The sequence below is a fragment of the Rhinolophus ferrumequinum genome, chromosome 15 (assembly GCF_004115265.2).
Source record: "Rhinolophus ferrumequinum isolate MPI-CBG mRhiFer1 chromosome 15, mRhiFer1_v1.p, whole genome shotgun sequence".
In the NCBI taxonomy this organism is placed as follows: Eukaryota; Metazoa; Chordata; class Mammalia; order Chiroptera; family Rhinolophidae; genus Rhinolophus; species Rhinolophus ferrumequinum.
Window position 1 is genome coordinate 35,944,318 of NC_046298.1, and position 26,909 is coordinate 35,971,226.

The 26,909-nt window shown below is 54.0% G+C and overlaps 3 protein-coding genes and 1 long non-coding RNA gene across 13 annotated transcripts; 2 read left to right on the forward strand and 2 right to left on the reverse strand.

Moving 5' to 3' along the window:
* Positions 1–3,538: 3,538 nt before the first annotated feature.
* SBSN (suprabasin) lies at positions 3,539–8,949 on the reverse strand. 10 transcript variants are annotated; one of them, XM_033128392.1, is made up of 6 exons: positions 8,452–8,949; positions 7,122–8,181; positions 6,171–7,013; positions 4,691–4,756; positions 4,538–4,582; positions 3,539–3,635 (listed from the first exon to the last, which is right to left on the reverse strand). In XM_033128392.1, exons 1-6 carry the CDS (start codon positions 8,898–8,900, stop codon positions 3,612–3,614), a joined length of 2,487 nt encoding a protein of 828 aa, XP_032984283.1. In that variant the 5' UTR covers positions 8,901–8,949; the 3' UTR covers positions 3,539–3,611. The 10 variants fall into 10 exon arrangements, with proteins under 10 accessions (XP_032984283.1, XP_032984281.1, XP_032984280.1 ...); XM_033128390.1 differs by having other exon boundaries at positions 7,122–8,255; positions 8,418–8,949; XM_033128389.1 differs by having other exon boundaries at positions 7,122–8,060; positions 8,169–8,949.
* A 4,333-nt stretch (positions 8,950–13,282) lies between these two features.
* Positions 13,283–23,431, forward strand: GAPDHS (glyceraldehyde-3-phosphate dehydrogenase, spermatogenic). The gene is made up of 11 exons (XM_033128497.1): positions 13,283–13,407; positions 16,155–16,353; positions 17,112–17,208; positions 17,371–17,477; positions 20,467–20,557; positions 20,679–20,797; positions 21,184–21,265; positions 21,577–21,728; positions 21,871–22,033; positions 23,073–23,170; positions 23,257–23,431. Exons 1-11 carry the CDS (start codon positions 13,341–13,343, stop codon positions 23,327–23,329), a joined length of 1,248 nt encoding a protein of 415 aa, XP_032984388.1. The 5' UTR covers positions 13,283–13,340; the 3' UTR covers positions 23,330–23,431.
* Positions 13,386–23,556, reverse strand: LOC117035001 (uncharacterized). The gene is made up of 4 exons (XR_004425149.1): positions 23,428–23,556; positions 22,295–23,167; positions 14,442–14,533; positions 13,386–13,757 (listed from the first exon to the last, which is right to left on the reverse strand). It is a non-coding gene; the product is annotated as an uncharacterized LOC117035001 (long non-coding RNA).
* An 81-nt stretch (positions 23,557–23,637) lies between these two features.
* Positions 23,638–25,492, forward strand: TMEM147 (transmembrane protein 147). The gene is made up of 7 exons (XM_033128549.1): positions 23,638–23,823; positions 23,911–23,980; positions 24,495–24,554; positions 24,641–24,777; positions 24,914–24,998; positions 25,089–25,210; positions 25,294–25,492. The coding sequence occupies exons 1-7, from the start codon at positions 23,747–23,749 to the stop codon at positions 25,415–25,417; spliced, it is 675 nt and encodes a 224-aa protein (XP_032984440.1). The 5' UTR covers positions 23,638–23,746; the 3' UTR covers positions 25,418–25,492.
* The last annotated feature ends 1,417 nt before the right edge of the window (positions 25,493–26,909 follow it).

Sequence of the window (26,909 nt, forward strand, 5' to 3'; positions counted from 1 at the left end):
CTGGGTCTGGGCAGGTCTCTGCTCTGTCCTCTGCAGTCCTGGCCCTCAAGCTGACATCTGCTGGCTCACCTCGTCCACTGTGCCTCGCCCAGAGTATAGGTTGAAATCCTAGCCCCACCACTTACAAGCCACGATCTTAACCCATCAGTACAGCAGATTCCTTATCTGTAAGAGGGGTGAATGTGAGGATTAAATGAGGTGATCCTGCAAAGAGCGTAGAGCAGTGCCTGGCACACAGGAGCACTCAGGATAGGTTCCTGCTAGTGTTGGGCACATGAATGTTGTTGGGATGTTTTCTCGGCGTTGTTTAATTTTCAGGCATACACACGCACCTCCTGAAGGGGCCAAATTCAGAAACTTATTTGTAAAGAGGAGTTATTTTGAAGCAGCCCACTCTCCAAGCATCCCAGGGCAGCATGCCGCCTCACCAACAGAGACCACCAGTGCTCCGGAATAGAGCCCGGCTGTCACCACTTATGAGTTGGGTGGCCTCAGGCGACTCTCTCCCTTCTCTGAGCCTCAGCTCCATCATAAGGGGGATAATCACGGTACCTGCCTCATGGGGAAGTTGTAAGGATGGAATGAATCATGTCTGTAAGTGCTTAACACAGACTTAGTAAGCACCTAATAAAGATGGCTGTGAGGGTCCCGCCCAAATTCCTCTCCCGGTTGTTCCACATCTGCAGAAACTGACCCCTCCCGTCTTTGTTACTCCCTGTCCTGGCTCCACCTCTCTGTCAGGTGCCTCCTCCTTGCTCACACTTATTCCAGTGCTTATCCCAAGTCTGCTCAAGCCACTCGCCTCCCCTCTGCTAGTTGCCAGCCATTTGTGCCTGGCCTTGACTAAGAGGTCTCCTCTTGGATCTCTTAGTCTACGGGGCAAATGGATATGAAACAAGTAAATCTATAACTACAAATTGTCATAAGCACGGTTAAGAAAATAATCAGTGTGCCATGAGAGAGAATAACGAAGGTGGCCCTTTGTTCAGATTGGGTGGTCCAGTTAACTGAGACCTGAAGTGTGAAAAGGAGCCAACATGGGGACGAGGGACACGGAGGTGTGTGCCTCCGATTCCCCTTCACCCCTTTCACCTGTCCCCCTACGCCTTTCCCCTCTGGCAACCATCAGTTTAGTTTGTTCTCTGTATCTATGTGTGTTTTGTTTGTTCATTGGTTTTCCGTTTTAGATTCCACATATAGTGAAATCGTACAGTATTTGTCTTTCTCTGTCTGATTTATTTTTCTTAGCATGATACCCTCTAGGTCTGTCCATGTTGTTGCAGATGGATAATAATACATTAATTTTAAAAAGTGGGGAGCATAGAGAATATTCCTAGCAGAGGGAACAGCACTCAAGGCCTCGAGGCAAGAGTGAGCCATGCCTCTTTTACCCTTCAGAACTGGCTAAGCTCTTCCTTTCCAGAAGCCTCCCGATATTGGCCGCCAGTACTACTGACTTATCCCATATCTCTTTGGCGAACAAGCCCAGCCAGATAACATGCATAGGATAAAATCAATGACAGCTTTGGCTTTATGAAAGGATGGTTTCCTTGAATATGCCCTTTTTCGCAAGGGACTCCTCCAGTCCATACGTATGAAATAATGTCCAGCATAGATTAGACCCTTAATAATGTGTGCTAGGAATGAATGCTTCTGTTTATTAAAATGCAGGAAACAGGTGTCTGTAGTTTACTTTGAAATGCATCAAAATGTATTGATATGTGGCTAGCGGGACAGGTATGTGATGGACAGAGGTGTGATAAAGCAAACATAATAGAGTGTTGGTGGTAGAATCTTAAGTGGTGGGTATGCAGGCAGCCACTCTAAAATTCTTTCATCTTTCTGGTAAGTTTGAAATATTTTCAAAATAAAAGACTGCGGGGGGCGGGGCGAGAAGGAACATACGTGATACAAATGATGGTAGGTCTACAAACAAGGAAACTGCGGTGCATCTGAGGTGTCTGGAGCATCAGCTCTATGGTGGGCATGCAGGCCCCTCCCCCCCCTGGTGTGTCAGTGAGTTCTTACTGATGCGTTACTTTATATTTGTTTTCATTTTCCATTTATATGCCTCGTCTCCCCAAGAAGACTGTAAATTCCCCAAGGGCAAGAACACTGTCTGTTATTTTCAGTCCCACAACTGGTAGAATTTTGGAGCTGGAAGCTATGTTTGCAGTCCCCTCCTGCAGACACCCGCCCCTGCTTTATACAGAAGGAAATTGTGGCCGCTAGAGGGGAAGTAAGCCGACAACAGGCACGTGGTCCTGATTGGCATGCAGGTGTCCCAGCAGCCAGGCCAGTGCTTGAGAAGTGTTCTAGAGACTTTATAGGGAACTATGAAAGGTCAGGTTCTGGCAATAGACAGGCCTGCTGCATTCTCATGGGTTACCCCACGCAAGTGCCTGGGCCCCTCTGAGCCTCAGTTTCTTCATCCATACAATAGGGTCCATCAGAGGATTTCTGCCTTTGAGTTGGGGAAGGAAGGCTTAAATGGTTACAGGCACACTGATGACAGGAGGGAGGGCCTCTTTACAATGACAGGAATGGTGACCCAGAGGCCCAGAGGCCCCATGGACAGCTCTTCACCCAGGATCTGGAACCTAGAAAGTGCTCGATATATAGTAGTTGCTGTCCTGATTCCTCTGGGCTTTCAGTCATCCGCAGATTGAAAACTGGGCCTCTGGGTCACCATTCCTGTCATTGTAAAGAGGCCCTCCCTCCTGTCATCAGTGTGCCTTCCCCCTGAGCCTTTGGTCCTCCTCCCTCTGAGAGGCACTGCCATAGGTATCCCTTTCCTCTCTCCTATTGACTGATTCCCTCCCTAAGGATGGCAAACAGAGAAAGACCTGTGTGTTTTCAGAATATCCCTTGTAGCTCTTAGGCCATTTCTCCCTCCACTTACTAACTGTGTAGACTCTGTCATGTTTCTTAACCGGCGCAAGCCTCCACGTGTTTCTCTGTACAATGGGACAGTAACAGTACCTCTTACCTAACTGGGTGGTTGGGAGGTTTTAGTGATGTCATGCTCCCTGGCAGGGAGCCTGGCATGTCTAAATTGCACAATAAACCCAAGTGATCATTGTTACTCCTCTGGTACCACATCCCTTGAATGAGGACGCCACCCCCTTGGGTTACCCCTAGGTTCCTGCCATCTCTTCCCTTGTGCTTCTGCCCCCACTACTGGCCTGAAGTGGCTTCCCCACCCCCCCCACTCCACCCCCCACCCCCACATCCCCGCAATGATGCTCCTCCCAGTGCCCCACACAAACTTTGCACACTGGTGAAGTATGGTGTCCCTGTAACCTCCCTCTTAGATCTGATCAGCCTGAAATCTCCAGCTCAACCCTTTCTGTACATCAGACCCCCCAGCTACTTCAGCCAAGGAGCAAGAAGAGAAATGTCTAGCCTCCCGCCGACCCCTCCAGGTAGCACATGGACCATGATGAAAGTATGGTGTGTTGTATTTATTCACAAATCTCAGTACAGTTCCCTTAGGGACTCCAGAAGTCTACCTCCCCACCCCCCACCCCCCCCCACCCCACTCCTCCAGGTCATTTCAGCTGATAGAACAACAGGAATGTCAGTCTGCTCAGCAAGGCCAGTGCATTAGTTTAGGGCATGATGTTTGCGACGCTCTGAAAGAGAGAGAGAGGGAGAGAGGGAGTAAGTGCGGGGTATACAGTCGTGAGGGGACCGAGACCTCTGCACTCACGCCCCCTAGAGAAATGAAAGGGAGACGACCACTGGCCCCGGGATGACCTGTGTTCTGGGGAATGTCTTAAGGAAGCTGGCACCTAGATTGAGGAAGAATAAGGAGCCAGCCTTCCCAGGCAGAGATGCCAGGGGCTTCTGTAGGAACCGAGAAGCCTTGTCTGCTTTGCCTCAGAGGATCCCTGCCACCCCCATAGTCTGGGAATAAACAAGGTGTGCCTTTGGGTTCCAGGCACCGGCTACAGAGCGGCTACCACCCCCTCACCCTGCTGCCTCAGCCTCAGGCAGCTGAGGTATTCAATGCAAAGAGGAGAGCTAGGACTTGACTTTGGGCCCAGGGTGAGAACCAGGATCCCACAGGAGCCTTTATACGAGGGGTGGGGAGTTTGTTAACCAGGAAAAGGATAGAGCTACCAGTTCCCACCACCCATGTATTGCTGCAAGGCAGCAGGAGTGTTCCCGGTGGCTTGAGATAGGGAGGGAGTCAGAGCGGAAATGATGAGGAGAGATGGTGGGCACAGGAAGGAGACAATCTCAGCAGCACCTCCCTTGCTCTCAGATGCACACGCGCCCCTGGAGGTCTTCTCTGCTAGCCTGTTTGCCTCAGTGGGAATGGGAAGCACCCAAAAGATGAAAGCAGGATGTGAAGGGTAAAGAGCGGGTGAAGAAAGAAAGGGAGGAGCAGAGCTGGGAAATATGTTGGATGGTCTCAGAAAGGCTGAGTCTGACCGCAGGGAAGTTGTCCGTGAACAAGCAATGGGAAGGGAGGGTATACAAATATCTCCCAAGATGGAGAACAGAAATCTGAAACCATGTGGGCACTCACCCTCCACAGAGCTGGAAAGTTGATGAAGGGCTTGTTGACCGAAGCCTGGAATTCAAGGACGAGAGGGTCAGTCCCCAGCCCCTGTCCCACCACCATCCTAAGAGGGCCTCCCCTCCCCCACCCTTGGGTCCGTGCTGTGCTGGGGAGACTTACTCCAGATGTTAATGTTGTGGTTGCGCCCCCTCCGTGATGGCCGGTGGATCCGTCTTGGTGAGCGCCCTGTGGACAAAGCGCAGACCATCATTACAACCCCTCAGTCCTTGAGGCTCTTGAAAGTTCCTCTTCCCTAATGACCGGCTACTCTCTAGGGTGAGTAAGCCCTGTTCCCTCACTGTCCAGAAGGAAAACCCAAAAGCCTTGTTGCCCTGGAAAATATGTGGGAGATGGGAAGAAAAGCCAGGAAGGATGTCTGCCCCTACTGACGAGTCGTCCCCCAATTCCCTTTTATTTTAGTTAATGAGATGCTCTCAGTCACTGAGAAGGGGCCTGACTGGAAAGGGAACCCAGAGGACCCACACAAATACCAGGACCATAGATAACCTCAGCTCTGATCTTAAATCTACCCCTTCTGCACACACTCGAGCCTGATCCCTAACTCGGGTTGATCCCCGTCTTAGTCTTTAATTCTATCCCCAGACACTCAGCAGTGCTTCCCTGCTGCTGCTGCTATCAGCCTGGAATCCTAATACAAGCCTCCCTCTCCTGGCCTCTACCTGGTGAATCCTGCCGTGTGACTCAGAGCCCTTTTCTCTACCACACACACTTTCTACATAGTCTCTTCCTCCCCACCCACCGTGCCCGGCTCCCTGCCTGGTAGCCAATGCGGTTATGGGTTTTGAGGCCTGGGCCAGTCCTCAAGGTGGTGTCCCAAAGACTCCTCGTGGAGATTGGAGAGTGGGGAAGTGAGGCAGGCAAGAGTCAGCCTTCTCCTATTCCCCAAGCCCCTCCTTGGTGCCGGTTCTGCTGTGCATGGCGCTGCTTGCCTCTCCTGCCCTCCATTATCTGTTCCCTCTACATAAATGGGGATCAGAAATCCTCCAGCAGACCTGCTCTGATGGGGCAGTGTGGAGAAGAGAAAGAACCCTCACCTATGATTTCCCAAAGCTGTGTGCTGGCCATAGGACCTTGGCAAATCCCCTTAAACCTCACTGAGCTTCGGTTTCCTTATCTGAGAAGCAGGGAGTCAGCCTCCTCACCCTGACTACCTCAGAGGCTGGTTATGAAAATTAAACAGAAAAGGGCTCATCTCTAAAGGTATTCCTTATGCTCACTCTGAAGCTCTCTGTTTTCTCAACACTCATTTTGCTCCCACTGTAATAGATTTTGGCTCAATAACTGTTTTCTGCTTCCCAGGAGAGGCTTCTAGACCTCCATGATTAGGAGGGCAGCTCCGTGAAGGTGGGGCTAGGTCCCATTCACACTGTCTGGTATAGGGCTTTGTAGATAAGATGGCTTGATCCATCTGACCAGCTGACCACCAGTTCCTTTGTAAGGAAGAAGGAGAGGAAGAAGGGGGACACGATCATATAGCTGCCTAAGCTTCTTTCCCCATGTGAGGGCTACCTAGGCTCTCCAAGGGTTTAAGGGCTCCCTCCCGCCCCCTCCCCCCATGTCCCCGCCCCTGTTCACCTACATTCAGCAGCTGGGAGGCCTCCTTGCCGGCTTGGTTGACCCCATTATGAGCATTCTGCTGCAACCTGTCCACCTCCTTCCCGGCCTGGCCAGCAGCATGGTGGATACCTTGGCCAAGTTTCTCCGCTTCCTTTCCAGCCTGGCCAGCAGCGTGGTTGACCCCTTGGCCAAACTTCTCTGCCTCCTTCCCGGCCTGGTTGACCCCATCGGTGAACCCTTGGACCACTTTGTCTGCCTCCTTTCCGGCCTGTTCAATGGCATGGTGAACTCCCTGGCCGAACCGCTCCACCTCCTTCCCAGCCTGGCTGACCCCAGGATGGACACCTTGGACTATTTTGTCTCCCTCTTTCCCAGCCTGCCCTGCGGCATAATGAACATCCTGGCCAAAACGCTCCACCTCCTTCCCAGCCTGGCTGACCCCAGGATGGACACCTTGGACTATTTTGTCTCCCTCTTTCCCGGCCTGCCCTGCGGCATAATGAACATCCTGGCCAAACCGCTCCACCTCTTTCCCAGCCTGGCTGACCCCAGGATGGAAACCTTGGACTATTTTGTCTCCTCCCTCTTTTCCAGCCTGCCCTGCGGCATGGTGGACCCCCTGGCCAAACTTCTCAGCCTCCTTCCAAGCCTCATTAATTCCATGGTGAACACCTTGGCCAAATTTGTCTATCTCCTTCCCAGCCTGCCCTGCAGCATGGTGGACCCCCTGGCCGAACCTCCCGGCCTCGTTCCCAGCCTGCCCTGCGGCATGGTGGACCCCCTGGCCGAACCTCCCGGCCTCGGTCCCAGCCTGCCCTGCGGCATGGTGGACCCCCTGGCCGAACCTCCCGGCTTCGTTCCCAGCCTGCCCTGCGGCATGGTGGACCCCCTGGCCAAACTTCTCAGCCTCCTTCCAAGCCTCATTAATTCCATGATGGACACCTTGGCCAAATTTGTCTATCTCCTTCCCAGCCTGCCCTGCGGCATGGTGGACCCCCTGGCCGAACCTCCCGGCCTCGTTCCCAGCCTGCCCTGCGGCATGGTGGACCCCCTGCCCAAATTTCTCAGCCTCCTTCCAGGCCTCGTTAATTCCATGGTGAACACCTTGGCCAAATTTGTCTATCTCCTTCCCAGCCTGCCCTGCAGCATGGTGGACCCCCTGGCCGAACCTCCCTGCCTCGTTCCCAGCCTGCCCTGCGGCATGGTGGACCCCCTGGCCGAACCTCCCTGCCTCGTTCCCAGCCTGCCCTGCGGCATGGTGGACCCCCTGGCCGAACCTCCCTGCCTCGTTCCCAGCCTGCCCTGCGGCATGGTGGACCCCCTGGCCGAACCTCCCTGCCTCGTTCCCAGCCTGCCCTGCGGCATGGTGGACCCCCTGGCCGAACCTCCCTGCCTCGTTCCCAGCCTGCCCTGCGGCATGGTGGACCCCCTGGCCGAACGTCCCTGCCTCGTTCCCAGCCTGCCCTGCGGCATGGTGGACCCCCTGCCCAAATTTCTCAGCCTCCTTCCAGGCCTCGTTAATTCCATGGTGAACACCTTGGCCAAATTTGTCTATCTCCTTCCCAGCCTGCCCTGCGGCATGGTGGACCCCCTGGCCGAACCTCCCTGCCTCGTTCCCAGCCTGCCCTGCGGCATGGTGGACCCCCTGGCCGAACCTCCCTGCCTCGTTCCCAGCCTGCCCTGCGGCATGGTGGACCCCCTGCCCAAATTTCTCAGCCTCCTTCCAGGCCTCGTTAATTCCATGGTGAACACCTTGGCCAAATTTGTCTATCTCCTTCCCAGCCTGCCCTGCGGCATGGTGGACCCCCTGGCCGAACCTCCCTGCCTCGTTCCCAGCCTGCCCTGCGGCATGGTGGACCCCCTGGCCGAACCTCCCTGCCTCGTTCCCAGCCTGCCCTGCGGCATGGTGGACCCCCTGCCCAAATTTCTCAGCCTCCTTCCAGGCCTCGTTAATTCCATGGTGAACACCTTGGCCAAATTTGTCTATCTCCTTCCCAGCCTGCCCTGCGGCATGGTGGACCCCCTGGCCGAACCTCCCTGCCTCGTTCCCAGCCTGCCCTGCGGCATGGTGGACCCCCTGGCCGAACCTCCCTGCCTCGTTCCCAGCCTGCCCTGCGGCATGGTGGACCCCCTGGCCGAACGTCCCTGCCTCGTTCCCAGCCTGCCCTGCGGCATGGTGGACCCCCTGCCCAAATTTCTCAGCCTCCTTCCAGGCCTCGTTAATTCCATGGTGAACACCTTGGCCAAATTTGTCTATCTCCTTCCCAGCCTGCCCTGCGGCATGGTGGATCCCCTGGCCGAACCTCCCTGCCTCACTTCCCGCCTGGTTGGCCCCATGATGGGCCCCCTGAATCACTTTGTCTGCCTCCTTCCCAACCTGTCCAGCAGCGTTGTTGACCCCATGGACAAACTTCTCGGCTTCTTTTCCTGCTTGTCCGACGCCACTGTTGATTCCATGGGCTACCTTGTCCAAGCCGTGGTTGAGGTCGTTGACACCCCTGTCCAGCTCCTTGCCGGCCTGGCTCCCCAAGTGGCTAAGTCCATTAAAAACTTTCTCCACTTCCCTTCCAGCTTGAGTGATTCCGTTATTGATGCCTTCCAGGGCCTTGCCCACCTCTCTCTCTGCGTTGCTCAGCCCTCGGTTGATTCCTTCAATGACCTTCTCAAGGGGGTCATTATTGGCCGCCCATGCAGGCAGGGCCCCCAATAACAGTAGGAGGGAGCAGGAGCTGATCAAACTGGCAAGATGCATAGTGTTGGGAGGGTGGCAGGATGCAGAGAGGAGCCAGCGAAGCAAAGCTTCTATTTATCCTCTGCTTCCCTCCCTATTCTCCACCCCTCATGACTCAATTACCCCTGTGAGGCACTGATTTGGTCCCCAGTCAGGGAGGTATTTCTCAGGGAGATTTGGCGTTGAGCAATGAAGAGGAGGAGGAAGAGAGGGTGAGTCATGAATGGAGAACACTCACATGGCATCTTTGCTCCTTGCCCAGTTCGGGCCCTCCACCCGAGCCCAGATGTCTGCCCTCCCAACCACCTCCTCTTTTCATTCCTCACCCACTAGCCAGGGCTCCTCTCTCCCAACCCCACCTTCAATCACCCCGCATCCATGGTTCCTCAGCATCTTCACTCCTCTCAGGATCTAAGGATCCAGCTTCCCCAGGACTGAAATTCTAGAACGATGAGAGGTGCAGTCAGCATGAGGGAAGCACTCTCGGGGAGACGAGGGAGTAATTAGACCTGGTTCTTACTGTTCTTGTTGACCTTCCCCCCAAACTTACTGTCCTCTAGCCACACGGGACTTCTCCTTCCTCCTCAAACACACCAAGCTCATTCCTGCCTCCTGGCCTTGGCGCTTGCTGTGTTGTTGGAATACAGAACTCAGATCTTCACAGGGCATGTTCCTCCTCATTCTGTTTGTGGCTCAAATGTCACCTTCTCAAAAACCCTTCCTTGGCCTTCCCCCACGTATATTCTGTGATATCATCCTTTGGTTTTTATAGCATTTACCACAATCCAAAATTACCTTTTTAATTGTTTGTCCCACCTATCAGATTATAATCTTCCAGAGGACAGGACAGAGCCTTTGTCTGTGTTGGCTACTGCTATATGCTCAACTCCTAGAACATTGCCTGGGATTCAGTAAATATTTATTGATTGAACAAATGGATGAATTAGAAGCAGCCAAGGGAAGACAGGCTAGGCCTGAGCCTGAATCTCAAGAGTCTCAACATGCTGGGAGGGAAGAGTGCCTGTGTCCCTAGAGCAGCCTAGGGTCCCTTGGGGAGGTTTGTAGAGTTTGGAGCCAGGATCACATTCTTACCACAGAATCCTGGCCTCCTGCCTCCCAGCCCTTGGGCAAGGGCAGGGGGCTGACTGCCATGAGCTGGGACAGGACGCAGTGTCTCCTGAAAAGCCGGTTGAGGCAGCCCTGGGGAGGGGCTGAAGACCTGGGGCAGCAGGAGACTGTCAGCAGAACCTGGGCTGGGGGCCAGGAGCTCATTCTTCCTGCCCTCCTCCCCCTGGAGATGCTTAAGTCACAACCTGAAACCCCAAGTATTGACATGGTGGCTCTAGTTGGACGGGGAAATAGCTGAGAATTTGGGCTCGGTGTGAAGAGGAATATCACAAGGGCAGGTGGTGGTTGGTGGATCTCTGGCAGAATATCTATCTGGAGCTAGTTTAGAGGGAGGTGGAGACCAGAAGGATGAGAGCCAGTGGGTGGGTACAGCTGAGTGCAGGGGTGAAAGATATTTGGGTTTTGGTGCCAAGGGGAGAGACTGAGAGAGGGGGTGGAGGTGGGATTGTTAGTGGGAAGGCCAGGCAAGAAGGAATGTGCAGGGTGTGAGCGAGTGGGGGTGGCGGAGTTATGTGTGTGGGTGCCCAGGTGTGGTGAGAATCTGCACGTGTTTTCAGGCTTTGCTCAAACAAGAGCAACAAGGCCCACTCCCCTTGAAGGACCCAGGGTTTCACCCCAGATCCTGGATACTTGGCTCCACCCAGAACCAGGCATCCCAGACCCGGAGGCCCGGGAGCTTCTGTCTTCTCTGGGTTCTGCCTATACAGGGTGACTAATTGTGTCACCTCTACACGATTGAGCTCATCAAATCTGGTTCCCAGTTTCACGCTCCAGGGACAAAACCAAGTCCCTGGGCAACCTCAGGTGTGGCTTTTCTGCCCTGTCCAGTGCCTAAATGAGGGAGTTTCCTGTGCCAGCAGATTGCTGGGTGGGGAACTCCAGAATCCTAATCTGTGCCAAGGTTGACAGGTGGGGTTTCAGTATTACTCTTTCCACCCTTCTCTCTGCCCCATTCTTCTATCTTCTGTCAGCCCCCGTCCCTCTCTGCATTCCCATTGGCCACTATTTGATTTAAGACTTGGGCATCTGTCTCTGTGAGATTGGCCTTGAGTTGTCCTTTCTTTGCCACCCTCTGCTGGTCTTGGTAACTTGGCTATGCTGCTTTCCTCGAGTGAGTGGAGAAGCTTTCGGGTGCTGTTCCATCACAGCCCCCCAAAGCACTCCCAAGAAGTTTGCAATCCAAGTACACACAGTATGCTTGCGAATCCATGGGGCCTGCCCGGAGCCTCTGGTTAGGATCTACAACACTTCCTATAGACTGGCAAATATTTGTTTCCGATGCTTTTTGACAGATCTTGCCATAAAATCATTAGGAGCAGAGTCATCCTTTGAAGGATAGATCTGAACTCTGTCTCTTCTCTTGTTATTAGCCTACTCAGATTTGTCCTTTCTTTTTGTACCAGTTTTGATCCTTCATATTTTCTAAGAAATAGTTTAATTACACCGAGCTTTTCATATCTATTATTGTAAAGTTGTACAAAATCAGTCCCTTTTCAGTCCTGGTTTGGTGTGGTCTTTTGTCCCCCCTGGATCCTACATGTTATATTTATCTCCCTTTGTTTACTATCTTTTTTTTTTCTCTTTTTGGCCTTGGGTTTTGAAATCTCCCCATCTGTACACCCCATTTATTTTCAGTTCCACCTCTCCCGGGCCATCCAAGCAGGAAGGTCTCACCCTCACCCTGTCCCACAGCAGGTACTTAGCAAATGGAGTTCCCATGGAGGTTTTGGGAAGGAAGAGGTTATGTCATTCTGACCCTTCTTGCTTCCATACCTCTCTCTGGGATGGTGACTCCTTCCTGGCCCAAACCTTCACACCCCTAAATCTGTGTGTCAACTGGCCCTCCAGGTATAGGTGCCTGCCTGTGAGTCACAGATGTGCAAGCAAGCCCCCACCCCCAGTGCTTTAGGCGCAAGGAGCCATCTGTCCATTTGTTCTTCTTCAAACCCTGCTTTGTGCCAGGCACAGTTCTAGGTGCTGGAGGCCCAGTGGTGAACAAAACAGACAAGAACGCATGCCCTATGGGGGAGACAGTGAACAAGTAAATCAAAATGACAAACTACATGGGTGGACGGGTGGCTCACTTAGTTAGAGCGCGAGCTCTGGCGACGGGGCTGCCAGTTCAATTCCCACATGGGCCAGCGAGCTGCGCCCTCTGCAACTAGAATGAAGTCAATGAGCTGCCGCTTAGCTCCTGGGTGGCCAGATGGCTCGGTTGGAGTGCATGGGCTCTCAACCACAGGTTGCCAGTTCGACTCCTGCAAGCGATGGTGGGCTGTGTCCCCCTGCAACTAACAGTGGCAACTGGACCTGGAGCTGAGCTGCGCCCTCCACAACTAAGATTAAAAGGACAACAATTTGAAGCTGAACGGTACCCTCCACAACTAAGATTGAAAGGACAACAACTTGACTTGGAAAAGTCCCGGAAGTACACACTGTTCCCCAAAAAAGTCCTGTTAAAAAAAAAAAAAAGACAAACTACATGAAAAGCCACAAGGAAAAGAATAGGGTGCTGTGAGAATATGGCCTGGAGGTTGCCTTAAGATTGGAGATCGGAATAAAACCCGTGGAGCTGACATTTATGTATTCATTCTGGTATTATTTATTGAGTTGTCACCTATTAAGGGCCAAACAGTCTTCTAGTCGATGGGATATAAAACTGATGAGGTTGGCAAGCACTCTGCCCTCCCAGAGCTTGGTCTAGTGGGCAGAGGGGCAGAGACAACTGGTAAGAACACAAATGAATAAAGATGAGTTTTTAGAGAGACACATATGCTGTGAGGAAAACAAAAACAACAGAGAGTGTAATCCTGGAGTAGTTTTGGCCCAGTGTAACATCTAACCCATGACGGGAGTCAGACAAGGCTTCCTGGAAGGAGCGTACATTGAGGGGGTGGAGGTGATGGCAGATAGTGACTGAAAACAGGAAGAACTTCAGATGGGGTCAGGAGAGCCTCCCTTAAAGGGTGGCATCTGTGAGAAACCAAGAGGCAGCCAGCCAGGGAAGTCCTCCTCAGGGCTTCCAGGCCTAAGGGAGTAGGGGGACTATGGGCGTGGGGGGTTGTCAGGGAACAGCAGGGAGCCAGTGTGCCTAAGGAAAGGGCTTTGAGGACCAGTGTGAAAAGCTGGATTCCATTCTAGACGCCAGCGGTGGCCTTGGAAGAGTAGTGCACAGCAAGCAGACGGCACACGCCTCGACTGGATGGGCCTCCGTGCCACCGCCTCTGTGACGTCACTGGGCACTGTGACAGGCCGGCAGGAAGCTCTGGCCCCACCTCTCAGTAACATCTCGGCGGGTCCCTGGGCAGCTGGGGCATGAAACTGTAGGAAACCATGCCGAAACGCGACATCATCGTCGCCAATTTCACCGTTCTCCAGCTGCTGCGACCACAATGCCAGGGTGAGGGAGGCGCCGGAACTCCCTCGGGGAGGGAAAGGGAATGGGGTCAAGGAGCAGCGCTCGCCTGATCGGATCTCGCTTCCGCGAGGGAGGGGGGAGGAGGCGCGGTCTCTTCCATCCGGAGCAGCTTCCCTCCAGTCTCACCCCTGTCGGCCCCGGGTTTGTTGGCAAAGTGGTTTCTATGGCCATGGCGGTGGGGACGGGAACCGCCCCCCTCCGCGTGGGCTGTGCGCCGCTCGCGCGCGATGGAAGGGTAAAAGCAGGGGCCGGGTTTCGAGTGGACATCTCTGAGCACAGTCGCGGCTGCTTGAGAAGCTCGGCGGGCTGGGTTTCACATCACTTTGATGCTCCTGTCGATGAGTGCAGAAGGGCCGCTTGGGGTTGATGGGCTTTGTCCTCCACCCGGTCCCGGTCCCGTATTGCACGAAGCGAGGACACTTACAACCTGCCAGGGCCGTGCCAAGCGCTTTACTAGCGTTTGCTCACTGAAGCCTCACAACCACTCGGCGAGGCCTGTGTGTTTACTGTCCCTATTTCGCGGAGCCCAAGCCACTTCCCTAGGTCTCTCCCACGGGAATAGTAGAGTTGAGACTTGGAGTCCCTGCTTGTAGCCCTACTCACCCAGCCGGAGGTGCACACACACCTCAACCAGATGAATCCAGGTCTTCGAACCCAGGTCTTCGGGAGGGCAATCCCCATTCCCTCGAGCCCTCCTCACTGAACACGGGCGGGCGAGGGCAGCCGGGCGTGAAGGGCCTGCCCGGGGTGGGGCGTGGCTTCAGGACCCTAGAGACCCTGCAAGATGCAGCATCAGACAGGATAAGGGCTATGAAGCCCCTTCCGGCTCAGCACTTGCCCTGTGGCCTCGGGCCTCGGTTTCCCCTCTGTAAAGTGGATTTGTAGCGCATGCCTCAGTGGATTCTGTGAGCCGGTGCAAGTGGTGCTCAGCACAGCACCTAGCCCGTGGTGGAACGCAGGAAATGGGAACGGTCATTTTAATAGGTTGAGAGCACACCTGTGCCTCTTTCACTTACTAGGTGATGCTTCGTTGCTGAAGCTCCTCCAGGCTAGACCTTCCTAGTGCAGCAGCTTTTCTCCAGCGGCTAGAGTGGAGAAAACACTACCTCTAGAGTGGAGGAGAGAGAGGAAAGCTGGGGGAAGTTGGGAGAGGACCACCTGAGTTTTCTTTTGAAAGGTCGCCGAGTGGGCTCAGAGCCCCACTCTTAAGCCAGGTAGACAAATCTCCCCCTTTTGTGATATCAGAAACAGAACCCCAAGGAATGCACACATCCTTAAGGTCACCAATAACCATGGGATCTCTGCCACCAATAAACACTAATATTTTTGTGAACTTGTGCTGCGACTGGAAACACCCGCATTCCAGCCTCAGGCCACAAGGTCTGTGGCAGCCCAGAGAGGTCAGGGAGACAAGAGGCCAGCTGGTCCCTGACTCCTAGCCCTACCAGCTCCCCGGTGCTTTTGATTCTGGTACCAAACGCAATTCCCACCTTCATCCTCCAGCCTCTCTCCAACCCCTTCTCTCTGCCTTTCCACATGAACACTTAGTATTGGACTTCCTCCCCTCTGTAAAATCAGCACCTACTGGGCCTTGAGATCTCACCGAGTCCTCACAGAAGCCCCAAGTGGAGGGTCAGATGTGATGACAGGAAACAGGCCAGAGAAGTTCCTTAACTTGCCCAAGGCCACACCGTGGGTAGGTGGCTGAGCCAGGGCTGACACCCAGGTCTGATCCCCAAAATGAAACCCTCTGCCAGGCAGGCCCCGTGACCACTGTCTCTACATCTCCCCTGTCCTCAAGCTCTCATCTGCAGCTCAGGTAACACACCTCCAAGCACAGTATGGGAGTGCGAATGTGTGGAGAGGCAGAGGCAGATCAGGTTTCTGTGTGTTTCATATGCCATGATACACCGATTATTTCCTAAACTTCTCTGAGGATAAGAATCACCTGGAATGCTTGTTAGAAACAGGATCTTTGAGCCTCAGTGCAGACCTATTGAGTCAGATTTCCCCAGGAAAGGCCTTCGTTGATGTATCAGAACACTGGGCTACATCAATTATCAGACAATCCAGGAAAAGATCTTTCAAATACTAATGTATGTGGAATGTTCCCAGACTATTGTTATAAGCACTACATACAGTGGTACCTTGGTTTTCGAACTTCTCCGTTGATGAACATTTCAGTTTACAAACACCGTAGATTTCATGGATCTATGGTAGCATTAGATAGTAAAATTCATGCTAAATCTGCAGTTTTAGGGGTTGATTTTAAAGATCTGGAATGGATTAATCCATTTTGCATTACTTTCTATGGGGAAACCGTGTCTCGGTTTTCGAACATTTCAGAACTCAAACCGTCTTCCAGAACGGATTACGTTCGAAAACCGAGGTACTACTGTATATTATTTCATTTAATCCTCATAATGACCCTCTGAGTGCTATTATCTCCATTTTACAGAGGAGGAAACTGAGGCACAGAGAATATCAACCCAAGCAATTGTTAAAAATACATAGTATCCATTAAATTAGAATCTACAGGGAAGGGCCCTGGCACTGATATTTTAAAGCCCACCCCCTGCTCATTCTGTGGATCAGGTAGTTTGGGAAACAATGGGCTAGACTGGTGGCCAGTAGGGGCCAGAAACCAGCAACAGGTTCTGGGTGGCAAAGATGGTTCATTTCTCTCACTGTGACGGTGCAGTTCATTGCTGTCTCCATTCCCCCCACAGTGACCAGAGCACCACCCCCACAGGAGACCAAGATTGAGGCAGAGCCGGAGCCCCAGCCTGAGCCCCAGCCCGAGCCCCAGCTCGAGCCCCAGCCCGAGCCCCAGCCCGAGCCCGAGCCTGTCAAGGAGAAAGTTCCATCCCCTCCACCTACTCCACCTCCTCCACCTAAGGTTCGGAAACTGACTGTTGGCATCAATGGGTGAGTAGGTCCTGGCTCCTGAGCCCTCCCTGGAGGCTTAGAGAGCAGCCGGTTACCACATTGCTTACCATCAGCGCTTTCATTCTGCCCACCCTGGAGAAACAGGGAAAAGGTAGACAGGATTCACATTCTGGTGGGAAGACAACAATCAAATAAAGAGCACGAGTTTGGGGATGTGTGTTATGACCAGTATGGAGTACAGTAAGACTGGAGAGGGCAGTGTTTTGTTAGCTGAGGTGTCAGGGAAGGCCTCAGGGAGTGAGTCCTGAGTGAGAGCCGTGCAGCAAGCAATGGCTCTGGGGCACAGGTGGCAGGTCAGGGTGCAAAGGACAGGCAGGAAGTCAGTGCATCTGGTGTGAAGCAAGCAGGGGAGAAGAGGAGGGAGTCTCGTGGAAAGTGGGCAGGGGCCTGGTAGACCATGGGAAGGAATTTGGATCTGGTTTAACTGATAGTCGTGGAGGTTTTAGAGCCAAGAGACATAATCTGACCTGAAATTCTACAAGATCCATCCAGCTATGTGGTTAGGAACGGGGTAGAGGATGGATAGGTGAGAAAGCAGGAAAATCAGTTAAGAGGCTGGCGAGATCATCTGGGCAAGGTGACAGTGGCCCACGCAGGGCTGGTTGCCCTCTTTCCCCAGACTGAGTCCCACCCAGTCCCCTTGAGGGGCCTCCTGTAACCCCCTTCTTTCCCATCCCCTCCTCTGCCTGCTGGCCGAGGATTCTGAGGACAACCCCATAACTGCTGTCCCTGAACAGATTTGGACGCATCGGTCGCCTGGTGCTGCGTGCTTGCATGGAGAAAGGCGTGAAGGTGGTGGCAGTGAATGATCCATTCATTGATCCAGAATACATGGTGAGCAGCAGGCAGAGGGTAGGGTTGGGATGAGGAGGGGGTTCAGAGCTCTCCGGAAGGCTCCCAGCTGCAATGTGGAGCCTTCACCAAGACGAGGACTCCTTGGGGATGCTCACTCCCCCACCCGTCACCCAAGACTAGGAGCCATTCTGTCTCTCACAGGCATACATGTTTAAGTATGACTCCACCCATGGCCGATACAAGGGGACTGTGGAATACAAGAGCGACCGGCTGATCGTGGATAACCAGGAGATCAGTGTCTTCCAGTGGTAAGGGCTGCTGGCTGATGCACACCTGCAACACATTCATGGAGGGGCTGTAGAGATGATGAGGATGGGATGCCAGCCTCTCACGTGGGGTTCGTAACCCCCCCGATTGTGTGTGTGAATGCCTCTGGGTACTGGTTTGGAGAGAGGGTCTCAGAGAAGCCCCGACCCCTAAAAGAGTTAAGAAGCACTAATCTAGAAAGATGCCCCACTGTACTCAAGAATACTTTTTGTTTAACACACCGTTGCATGTTTTCTCACAGGCATATCAGCTCAACATGTCCAAAACTCAACTCTTCATTCTCCTTCAACCCCCAAATGTATTCATCTCCCTTCCCAGGAAATGGCATCGCCATGTAGCCAATAGCTTCCACTCAGTTCTTACAGAGCAGCCACAGGTTACTCCCCTTCTTAAACCTCCAACGGCCTCCCATCACCACACAAAATTCCAGCTCCTGATGGGGATCCACAGCACCCCAACCCGCAGCCTTCCGATGGCACCTCAGCCACACTGGCCGGCCACCGTAGGACTCTGATTCAGCACCTCTTATACTTGAGCAATGAGTCCTTCTTAGTACCCCTTTCACATAGTTCTCACTGTATTAATTTTTCTCCTTCACTTAAAGGTATGTTTAGAATCTGTAAGTTGAAGGCAATAATATGTTTAATATGGTTCAAATACAAACATTTTCAAGATATCAAAAACTAAAAATTGGTAAGTGAAACAGTAAACCTACTTTATCTTTCTAATGCAAATTAGCCACTGCTGGCCCCCTGGCTGCCTGATTTTACACTTGTGCTTGCTTGCTTGCTCACAAGCCTTGCCAGCGCTCCTCCCTGAGGTCCGCTCTCAGCCCCTCTCCTTTTATTCAGGTGCGCATGGGGGCGGGGGAAGGGTGAATGGGAAAGCTTGCAGTGAGGTGGTCAGGGTTGGGTGCAAGTGGTGGGGGGCGGGTGGAGAAGGGGACTGGAGCATCAGTGAGCATAGGAGCTGCTTGAGCCAAGTTGAAATCACACCAAAAGCAACGCCAGCACAGCGGTCATTACTCGGATATACCACGTCCTTTCTTTCCTCAGCCGGGGGCTCCATCATTCCTGCCCCTTACAACATTCCTCCCTTCTTCCCTACCCCACCCAGCTGCCCCCTCCATGCGCACTCGCAGGGGGTGCTGCCCTGTCAGGTCACTGCAACAGTTGTTCCCCACTCCTGCCAGCTACACATTACTGCACTGTGGGTGTTTTCCAGGCACTCAACACAAGCCATGTTGCTTTTGTGTGTACTTCACCCCACTCCACCCTTTCTAGTCAGGTGACCTTGGGCAAGGACTGAACTTCCTTGAGCCTGCCTGTTCCTCGTGCACCTGATGGGGATGATGATCACACCCACCGAGACATAGCGGGGAGCACAGCTGCCGTTAACGGGTGTGGGGAGCATCAGGAAGGGCATTTGCCCACAAGGCTGCAGCCTCCTTGCAGGGAGGGCCCTGTCATTTGTCACCACTGTTGCTTTGGCACCTGCACACGTAGGCCCTGACTCTGGGTAGACTCGGCATTTCCTTGAAGAATGAATGGAATCCTCAAAACAGGTCCCTGGGCAGGAAGGCAGGATCCATGACGGCCTAAGGGAAGGGTCTGGGGTCTCCTGGGATGCCAAGCCTTTGCCCTATGCCAACTCAGCAATTACTGCAGAGAAATTTGTTGAACAGCCCCCACCAACTTGGAAGGCAGGAATGGGGGGGTGGGGGGAGGGCCTCAGAGAAGAGCTAGTTGGGCCAGATGATAGAAAGTGTGGCCTGACAGAGCAGATGACCAGGGAGAACCATGTGTGGTGGCCCAGGGAGAAGAAGCAACTCACTCATTCATTCATTCACTCACTCTAGCAGTGCAGCCAGTACAGATCCTAGGGCCAGCCTGCCTGTGCTCTCAGCCAGCTCTGCTTCCTACCCCTTCACCTCTGCCCTGGCACTGGCTCTTCTGAAGAATGCCAATAGTAACAGTGGTTCTTCCTCAGGTCGTGAGGGTTAAATGAGTTCAGTACAGGTAAAGCACTTAGAAAATGGGCACACGGCAGGGGTTCAGTAAACATGTAGGACGGCTAATAAAAAATAACCCCACAAACATTGACTGAATCCCTCTGGGGGGAGCAGGCTCAATGATAAAGGAAACAGCCCTGCCCAAGAAGCACTGCCCAAGAAGGTCTAGAAGAGAGATAGATGCTAACAAATCACAAAAGCAAATACTGCAGTTGTTGATAAACGCTTTGAGGGAAAAGACTAGCCAAGTAGGAAACAGCAATAATGTAAGATGTTTAATATGTTTCAAATATAAACATTTGATAAAACTTCAAGTAAAAATGTAAATATACAAAATAGGAAACAGAAAAGCTCTTTACCTTTCCGATGTAAACGACTGGCCACTGCTGACCCCAGGGTGGCCTCAGGCTGCAGTTACGCCTCCCCGCCACCCCCACTGCTCTCAGGATGTAGTGCCTGTCTTGCCTAGGGACTTGTCCAGCCTCTGGCAATAGGCTCCCTGGTGCAGAAGCTGACTGGTACAGACGAGAAGGGCATGGAGAGCTGTGTTAAGGTTGCCAGGGCAGGGGACCAGAAGCAACAAGAGTCCTCCCCTTCCCGGGGTCCACATTCTAGACAGCATATGTAGAAAGGACATGACCTGGTTGGGAGTAGTCAGGGATGGTCCCCTGGGGGCGAGGAAGGGAGTGGTGAGGCCTGAGTCGGGGAGGTGGCAGCTTGTACATACCCAGACATAACAGGGTGGTGGTGCAGTCAAGGAAAGTGGCCCACCAAGGGGGTCTGGGATGAGAGGGAAGACCAGCAGGGTCGAATCCATCTGAGACAGAGAGGTATGTGTGGAGAACAGATGGTGGCAGGAAGGTGTCTGGGCAGCGTTTTGAACAGTAAAGGCCATGGGCTATGGACTAGGAAGGTGAGGCCGTGCCAGGCGAGACTGACAGTGCTGCCACCCTCCACAGCAAGCAGCCCAGAGATATCCCCTGGAACTCTGTCGGGAGCCCCTTTGTGGTGGAGTCCACAGGCGTGTACCTGTCCTTAGAGGAAACTTCCGTAAGTGGGAGAGGTGCCCAGGGCTGGCCGGCTGGGGCGGGGGGTGGGGGGGGGGGGCGGGGAGTAGCACTCAAAGCACCTCCTGAATTCATGACACTAGTGCTGTTTCCTCCTTCCCTAGAAACACATTGAGGCAGGTGCCCTACGTGTGGTCATCTGCGCACCCTCACCAGACGCACCCATGTTTGTCATGGGGGTGAACGAAAGGGACTATAACCCTGGCTCCATGAAAATTGTCAGGTAATGGGCAGCAACATTAAAGTGTGTGGAACCCAGAGGACATGGTAGCCTGTGATGGAGAGGGATCAGACTCACCCGCCCCCACCCCGACTCCCACTAGACCCCTGGTACTTCTTTCACATCGATCTGCTTCTCCTTCCCAAAGTCTTCATAGCCCCGTGTTAACATTACTTTAAAACTGTTAGAAATGCACGACTTCTAGAGAACGAGGAGCTTCCCCCAGTTGCAGCTCTGGTGCCTCCTTCAGTCTGAAGACATCCCCAGTGATCCCTCTCATCCCCATCCCGACGTCACAAAACCAGGCCTACGAGCATACCCCCAAAGTGAGGTGGAGGGGTGGCTCTGCAACTTACCTTACAACGCCCTTGCACACTGGCCTGTTTCAGCAATGCATCCTGCACCACCAACTGCCTAGCCCCCCTCGCCAAGGTCATCCATGAGCGATTTGGGATCGTGGAAGGATTGATGGTGAGTTGGGAGAGGGCTGGGCCAGGATGGATGGCAGGGAAAGTCTACCTCTTCCTCCCAGGACTTGCTTAGTGTGTGGAGTTAACAGGAAGAGACTGGTTTCGGGAGGAGAGGCCCACTAGTGATGAAATCTTTTAAAATACTGTGCAACTCTCAGGCAAGGCTGGACCCTGGCCTGCAGGTGCCCCTCCTGTGGTCTGTGGTGGTGGCCCCGCCAGCCTCCACACCTGGCTCCCCACCCCAGGCCTGGGGAAAAGAGGCGTGGGAGCTCACGAGCAGGAAAGTCTCACCTCAGCCCCCTCCTCCCCAAGACCACAGTCCATTCCTACACCGCCACCCAGAAGACAGTGGACGGGCCATCAAAGAAGGCCTGGCGAGATGGACGGGGAGCCCATCAGAACATCATCCCAGCCTCCACAGGAGCTGCCAAGGCCGTGGGCAAAGTCATCCCAGACCTCAAAGGGTATGAGGGTGGCGGGCACACTCCAGGAGGGCCAGACTGGCCTTCAATCTTGAGGTGTCTATTGAGGGGAAAGTGGAAGTGAAGGGGGATGGACGGAGAAGTCCCTGGGTTCTGACTCCCACTCCAATGTGGGGTTCTCCAGGAAGCTGACGGGAATGGCATTCCGGGTACCAACACCAGACGTGTCTGTCGTGGACCTGACCTGCCGCCTGGCCCACCCTACCCCATACTCAGCCATCAAGGACGCCATAAAAGCAGCAGCCAAGGGGCCCATGGCTGGCATCCTTGCCTACACTGAGGACGAGGTAGGGGCTAAGGAGAGGGGACTCTGGGAGGAGCACTATGGGAAGGGAACGTGACTTCCCACTTGCCAAGGAGCTGCATGCAGTGTATCAAGATAGGAACTGCAGGGCCGGGCTCTCCCTGCATCAGAATCTTTGCACTTCCTGCTCCCTTTGGTCTGGAAAGCTTTTCCCCCAGGTGGCCATATAGTCTGTCCTTACTTCCTCCAACTTTCTAACTCCAGCGTCCCAGCAAGATGTTCTTTTTGTGGCCCTTTGCCTTACCTGAAATTTCACTTTGTAGTCATTGTTGGTCCTGCTAACATGTGCACTCCAAGAAAGCAAGGACTTGGGGACTCTTTTTACATCCATAGTTCCAGCCATCTTCCCAGGGCCTGGCACACAGCAGATACTCAATACATGCTTAGTGAAGAAGACAACAGATCCCATTTTTCAACACTTGCTCATGGCCAGCTGCCTTCCCTGTGAGGAGTGGATGTCACTGTCCCTTTACTCCCAGTAATGTCATCTCTGGTGCTGTCTTCCTGCTTTAGCTCCTGCAGGTCCACCCTCACACCGCCACCTGGACCTCTTGTTTTAACAAAATCAGATCACGTCCTCCCCACTGCTGCAAAACTTCCTGTGGCCTTCCACCACACCAGGGTCAAAATCCTCCGAGCCCCTCCCTGTGTTGCAGCCCTTCCACCTCAGATACTGCTGAGGGCCTGACTTGGCCAGCCCCTCCTAAGTCATCCAGATCCAGCCTCCACGCCTCCCCTCAAGGGCCTCTGTGCCAGCCATTCCAAGTACCTGCAGTATTCCCAGAAAATGATACTTATTGGTGCAGCATCAGGGTGTTTGTGGCCTGTGTCCTTTGGCCACTCCCCCACCAGCAAAGCCCCCATGTGCCTTCCTCATACCTCCTCCCCAGAGCCTGGACACAGTAGGGCTCCGTCAAATACTGTACATGAATGGATGGCCAATATGCCTGAGAGTCAGAGCCTGAGCTTTTGGAGGTCCTTGCTCTGCGACCCACGCTTACCTTCTAAATTCTGACACCCAGGTTGTCTCCACGGACTTTGTCACCGATACCCACTCATCCATCTTCGATGCTAAAGCCAGCATCGCCCTCAACGACAACTTCGTGAAGCTCATTTCCTGGTAAGGAGGAAGGGGTCAGAGAACGTGGGGGGAAACTGGGGGATGACCGGGAGGGATCCCCTGGTCACTCTTACCCCCCTCCCTAGGTACGACAACGAATACGGGTACAGCCACCGGGTGGTGGACCTCCTGCGCTACATGTTCAGCCGAGACAAGTAAAGCAAGACAGCCCCACCTCTGCTTGCCCCGCCCTTGGCTCCCCAGGAAAGAGGCCCGCGCAGCTGGGCCACCAGTGAAATAAAAACTAGAGTGCTCACAGCTCCACCCGTGTCTGCGCCTCGTGTCTCTGCAACGTTCAGAGCGGGGTCAGTCGGCGATCGAGGCCCGCCCCACACTTCCTCCCGCGGCCGGCACCCACGGGCCGGCCGCCTAGGCTCCACGCCGGCCCCCGGAGGGATACCCGGCCGGCGCAGGCTCCGGCGGCCGCGCTCAGCGCCGTGGCGGAGCCCGTGACGTCAGTGCGCGGCGCCGCGGACTCCGCTCCCAGAAGGCCGAGCGCGCTGTGGCGGAGGCTGGGGCCCCAGGCCTGGGCGCCAGGCCGGGAAGGTACGGACCCGCGCCCCGGATGCCGGCGCCATGACCTTGTTCCACTTCGGGAACTGCTTTGCCCTGGCCTACTTCCCCTACTTCATCACCTACAAGTGCAGCGGCCTGTGAGTGCGGGGCGGCCGCGGGGGCGGGGGCGGGGGCGGGGGCGGGGGGCGCGGGCCCGGGCGAGCCCTCACCGCCCGCTCCCGCAGGTCCGAGTACAATGCTTTCTGGAAGTGCGTCCAGGCTGGGGTCACCTACCTCTTCGTGCAGCTGTGCAAGGTGAGGGCGCCCGGAGCCGCACGTCTGGCTCCCAGGCTCGCCAGCCCCAGGACTCCTCTCCACCCACATCCCCCGGTGTGGGACCGTCCTCGGCACTGGCGTAGGCAAGCTCCAGAGTACACATAGAAGACGGACTTTGGAAGGGTGGCACCTGAGGGGAGGTCTCCAAGCAACTTTTGCATAGCTCTTTTAGTAAAATTGAAAAATTATTTGTATGGTTAAGAGCTGCTAAGCCCGCCCCCCACACACACACCTTGGTGCTGCTAAGGCTGCCTGGGCAGCCAGGCGAGGCACCTCCAGACCTGACCCTGGTCCCCTGTAATCACAGAAAAGCTTCCTGCCCCTACCCTCTCTCTCCACCCGTCCTTATTCTTGCTCCCATCTGATGGTCCCTCTCCACATGAGCCCCCCAGAGTCCCAGTGTGCTGTCCTCCAGGTACACACTGACTTCCCACAAAACTCACATAGTTTAGCCCCCTCGCCTTGAGGTGACCTCTCTGTTTTCTGTTCTCAGATGTTGTTCCTGGCCACTTTCTTTCCCACTTGGGAAGGTGGCATCTATGACTTCATTGGGGTAAGTGGGGCAAGGGAGGAGGGAAGGAGTGCAGGAGTGGGGCCCCCTGGCACCTGCGCTCACTCCAGCCTCTACCTGACCCACAGGAGTTCATGAAGGCCAGCGTGGATGTGGCCGACCTTATAGGCCTCAACCTTGTCATGTCCCGGAACGCCGGCAAAGGGGAGTACAAGATCATGGTTGCTGCCCTGGGCTGGGCCACAGCCGAGCTCATTATGTCCCGGTGTGTGCAGCCGTCTGGAGCCCAGATTCCTGAGAAAGGACACCTGGGTTTCAGGGAGTTCTGGAGGGTGGGGGCTCAGATTCTGGGTGCTGAGGGTTTCGGGGTACTGGAGAATACCTCCTTTTGCCTTCTCCAGTTGCATCCCCCTTTGGGTTGGAGCCCGGGGCATTGAGTTTGACTGGAAATACATCCAGATGAGCATTGACTCCAACATCAGTCTGGTATGCATTCCTGCTTTCCCATGGACACCTTTTTTGCTGGTGGCGGTACTTCTCCCCAAGGCCTGGCCCTGACTACCTGCCTCCTTTCAGGTCCATTACATCGTCGCATCTGCCCAGGTGTGGATGATAACGCGCTACGACCTGTACCACACTTTCCGACCTGCTGTCCTCCTGCTGATGTTCCTTAGCATCTACAAGGCGTTTGTCATGGAGTGAGCTGGGTGGGGTTTCAGGTTCGGTGGAAATGGGCATGGGTTGTCTGTTCTCCTTTCCTCACTGGAATGTTTCCCCACAGGACCTTCGTCCATCTGTGTTCCCTGGGAAGCTGGACAGCACTGCTGGCCCGAGCAGTGGTGACAGGGCTGCTGGCCCTCAGCACCCTGGCCTTGTATGTCGCCGTTGTCAACGTGCACTCCTAGGCTTGGTGTCCCAGACGTTCACATGCCTTTCCTTGTCTCCAGGTTTTAGTGAAGTAAACAGTATTTGGAAAGTTGTTTCCGCTTCTATCTATCTCTGGAACTACCTACCAATACAGTGTTCACCTGTGTCCCAGAGCCAGCTGGACATGCTGGGAAACTGACTGGCCCGGATTTGTCCTGTGTCCCTGGAGCAGATCCGCAGCTCCTTGTTTTCCCAGGGTAGACGGAGGGCTTGAAGTAGATGATCTTGGAGCATTGGCAGAGGCCAGGGCCCTCAGAGAGCAAGTGATAGAGAGGAGCTAGAATCCAAGAGGGTTCCTGACTTCTCACGGTCTCCACCTGGCCCTCTCCCACACAGGCCCTTCTCTGGTTGGTCACCTCCTAGATGTCTGGTCCTACTCTTCTCCATTGATCCACCCATTATATGTTAGCCAAGGGGATCGATCCAAAACCCCAGTCCTACTAGCTCACCCTCCCTGCTTACAACCATTGAGGGATCCCTGCTGCAGAATGAATAGTCCAGTCACGACCTCTGGGGCACACTTTTGTGATTCTGGGCTCCTCAGTGCTTTGACTCACACTTCTGTGGCCCTCAGATCAAATTCTGGCCTGAGTCTTTTCAGGGTGGAGTTCAGAGACAGCTGTAGCCAAATAGAGCATTTGAATCCCACAATTTGGATTTTTCCTGGCCTCCACCCTCCCCACCCCAGCCCTTGGTCCAGTGGGAACAGCTCCCTGCCCCATTCCCTGCCCCCTTCCTGAGAGGGATGTAAGAAGCAGGGCTTTGAACATCATGCTTAAACTCCACCTTGATACAAATCCTGCTCACTCAGGAAAGTGCTCCCCAGCCCTGGTGTTCCCAGTGGGATCCCCAGGGCGTGGGATAGGGCAATTGCCCCCTCCGTCCCTCCACTAGACTGTTGAGGTCCTGCCATAATGTTATTTAACCCTGGGCCTAGGAAAGCACTAAGCACAGCTCTGTTCAGCTCTGCTATGACAGTCTTCGTGTTTTCTGAGGGAGTATTTACCCTCAGATGGGACAAACGCCATGTACCCCACTTTCTCATTACCCCTAGTGAATACAGATTCCACAGGTGTCTTAGGCAAAGAGCAAGTGATTGATTGGCCACCCTGACTGAATTGGAAAGGGAGTAGACCGGGCACTCCCCCAGCCCAGGTGGGTAGATAGATATGTAGTGGAGTCACTTTCACCCACACCTCCATCCCATGCACCATCTAGCCTTTGTCACATATTGGGACAAGTGAAGTTGGCAGAAATTATTTGACAGCTATTTGCTGAGCAGGAATCAGATTCAGGCCCTTGCCAGTGGCCAATTGTCTGAAGTAAGCTTTCATGGGGCTTAGACCAGAGTGGTTGGCGCTGAGGTAGGGGAGCATAGGCCAGAGGGATCAGGGCTGTAATGGGTGAAGCCCGGTCAGAGTGGTAGAACTGATGAGCTAGACTACAATGATTAATTAGGGCTGTGATGGA

Excerpts from the sequence above, each read along its gene's own strand:
- TMEM147 (XM_033128549.1), top strand. The coding sequence starts at position 23,747 with ATGACCTTGTTCCACTTCGGGAACTGCTTTGCCCTGGCCTACTTCCCC. Across the intron at positions 24,999-25,088 it reads TTGACTCCAACATCAGTCTG|GTCCATTACATCGTCGCATC; the intron begins GTATGCATTCCT and ends GCCTCCTTTCAG. Across the intron at positions 25,211-25,293 it reads TACAAGGCGTTTGTCATGGA|GACCTTCGTCCATCTGTGTT; the intron begins GTGAGCTGGGTG and ends GTTTCCCCACAG.
- GAPDHS (XM_033128497.1), top strand. The coding sequence starts at position 13,341 with ATGCCGAAACGCGACATCATCGTCGCCAATTTCACCGTTCTCCAGCTG. Across the intron at positions 20,798-21,183 it reads GGCTCCATGAAAATTGTCAG|CAATGCATCCTGCACCACCA; the intron begins GTAATGGGCAGC and ends GGCCTGTTTCAG. Across the intron at positions 21,729-21,870 it reads GTCATCCCAGACCTCAAAGG|GAAGCTGACGGGAATGGCAT; the intron begins GTATGAGGGTGG and ends GGGGTTCTCCAG.
- SBSN (XM_033128384.1), bottom strand. The coding sequence starts at position 8,900 with ATGCATCTTGCCAGTTTGATCAGCTCCTGCTCCCTCCTACTGTTATTG. Across the intron at positions 7,014-7,121 it reads TCCACCATGCCGCAGGGCAG|GCTGGGAACGAAGCCGGGAG; the intron begins GCTGGGAAGGAG and ends GCCGCAGGGCAG. Across the intron at positions 4,757-6,170 it reads AGGCCTCCCAGCTGCTGAAT|GGCGCTCACCAAGACGGATC; the intron begins GTAGGTGAACAG and ends CTTTGTCCACAG.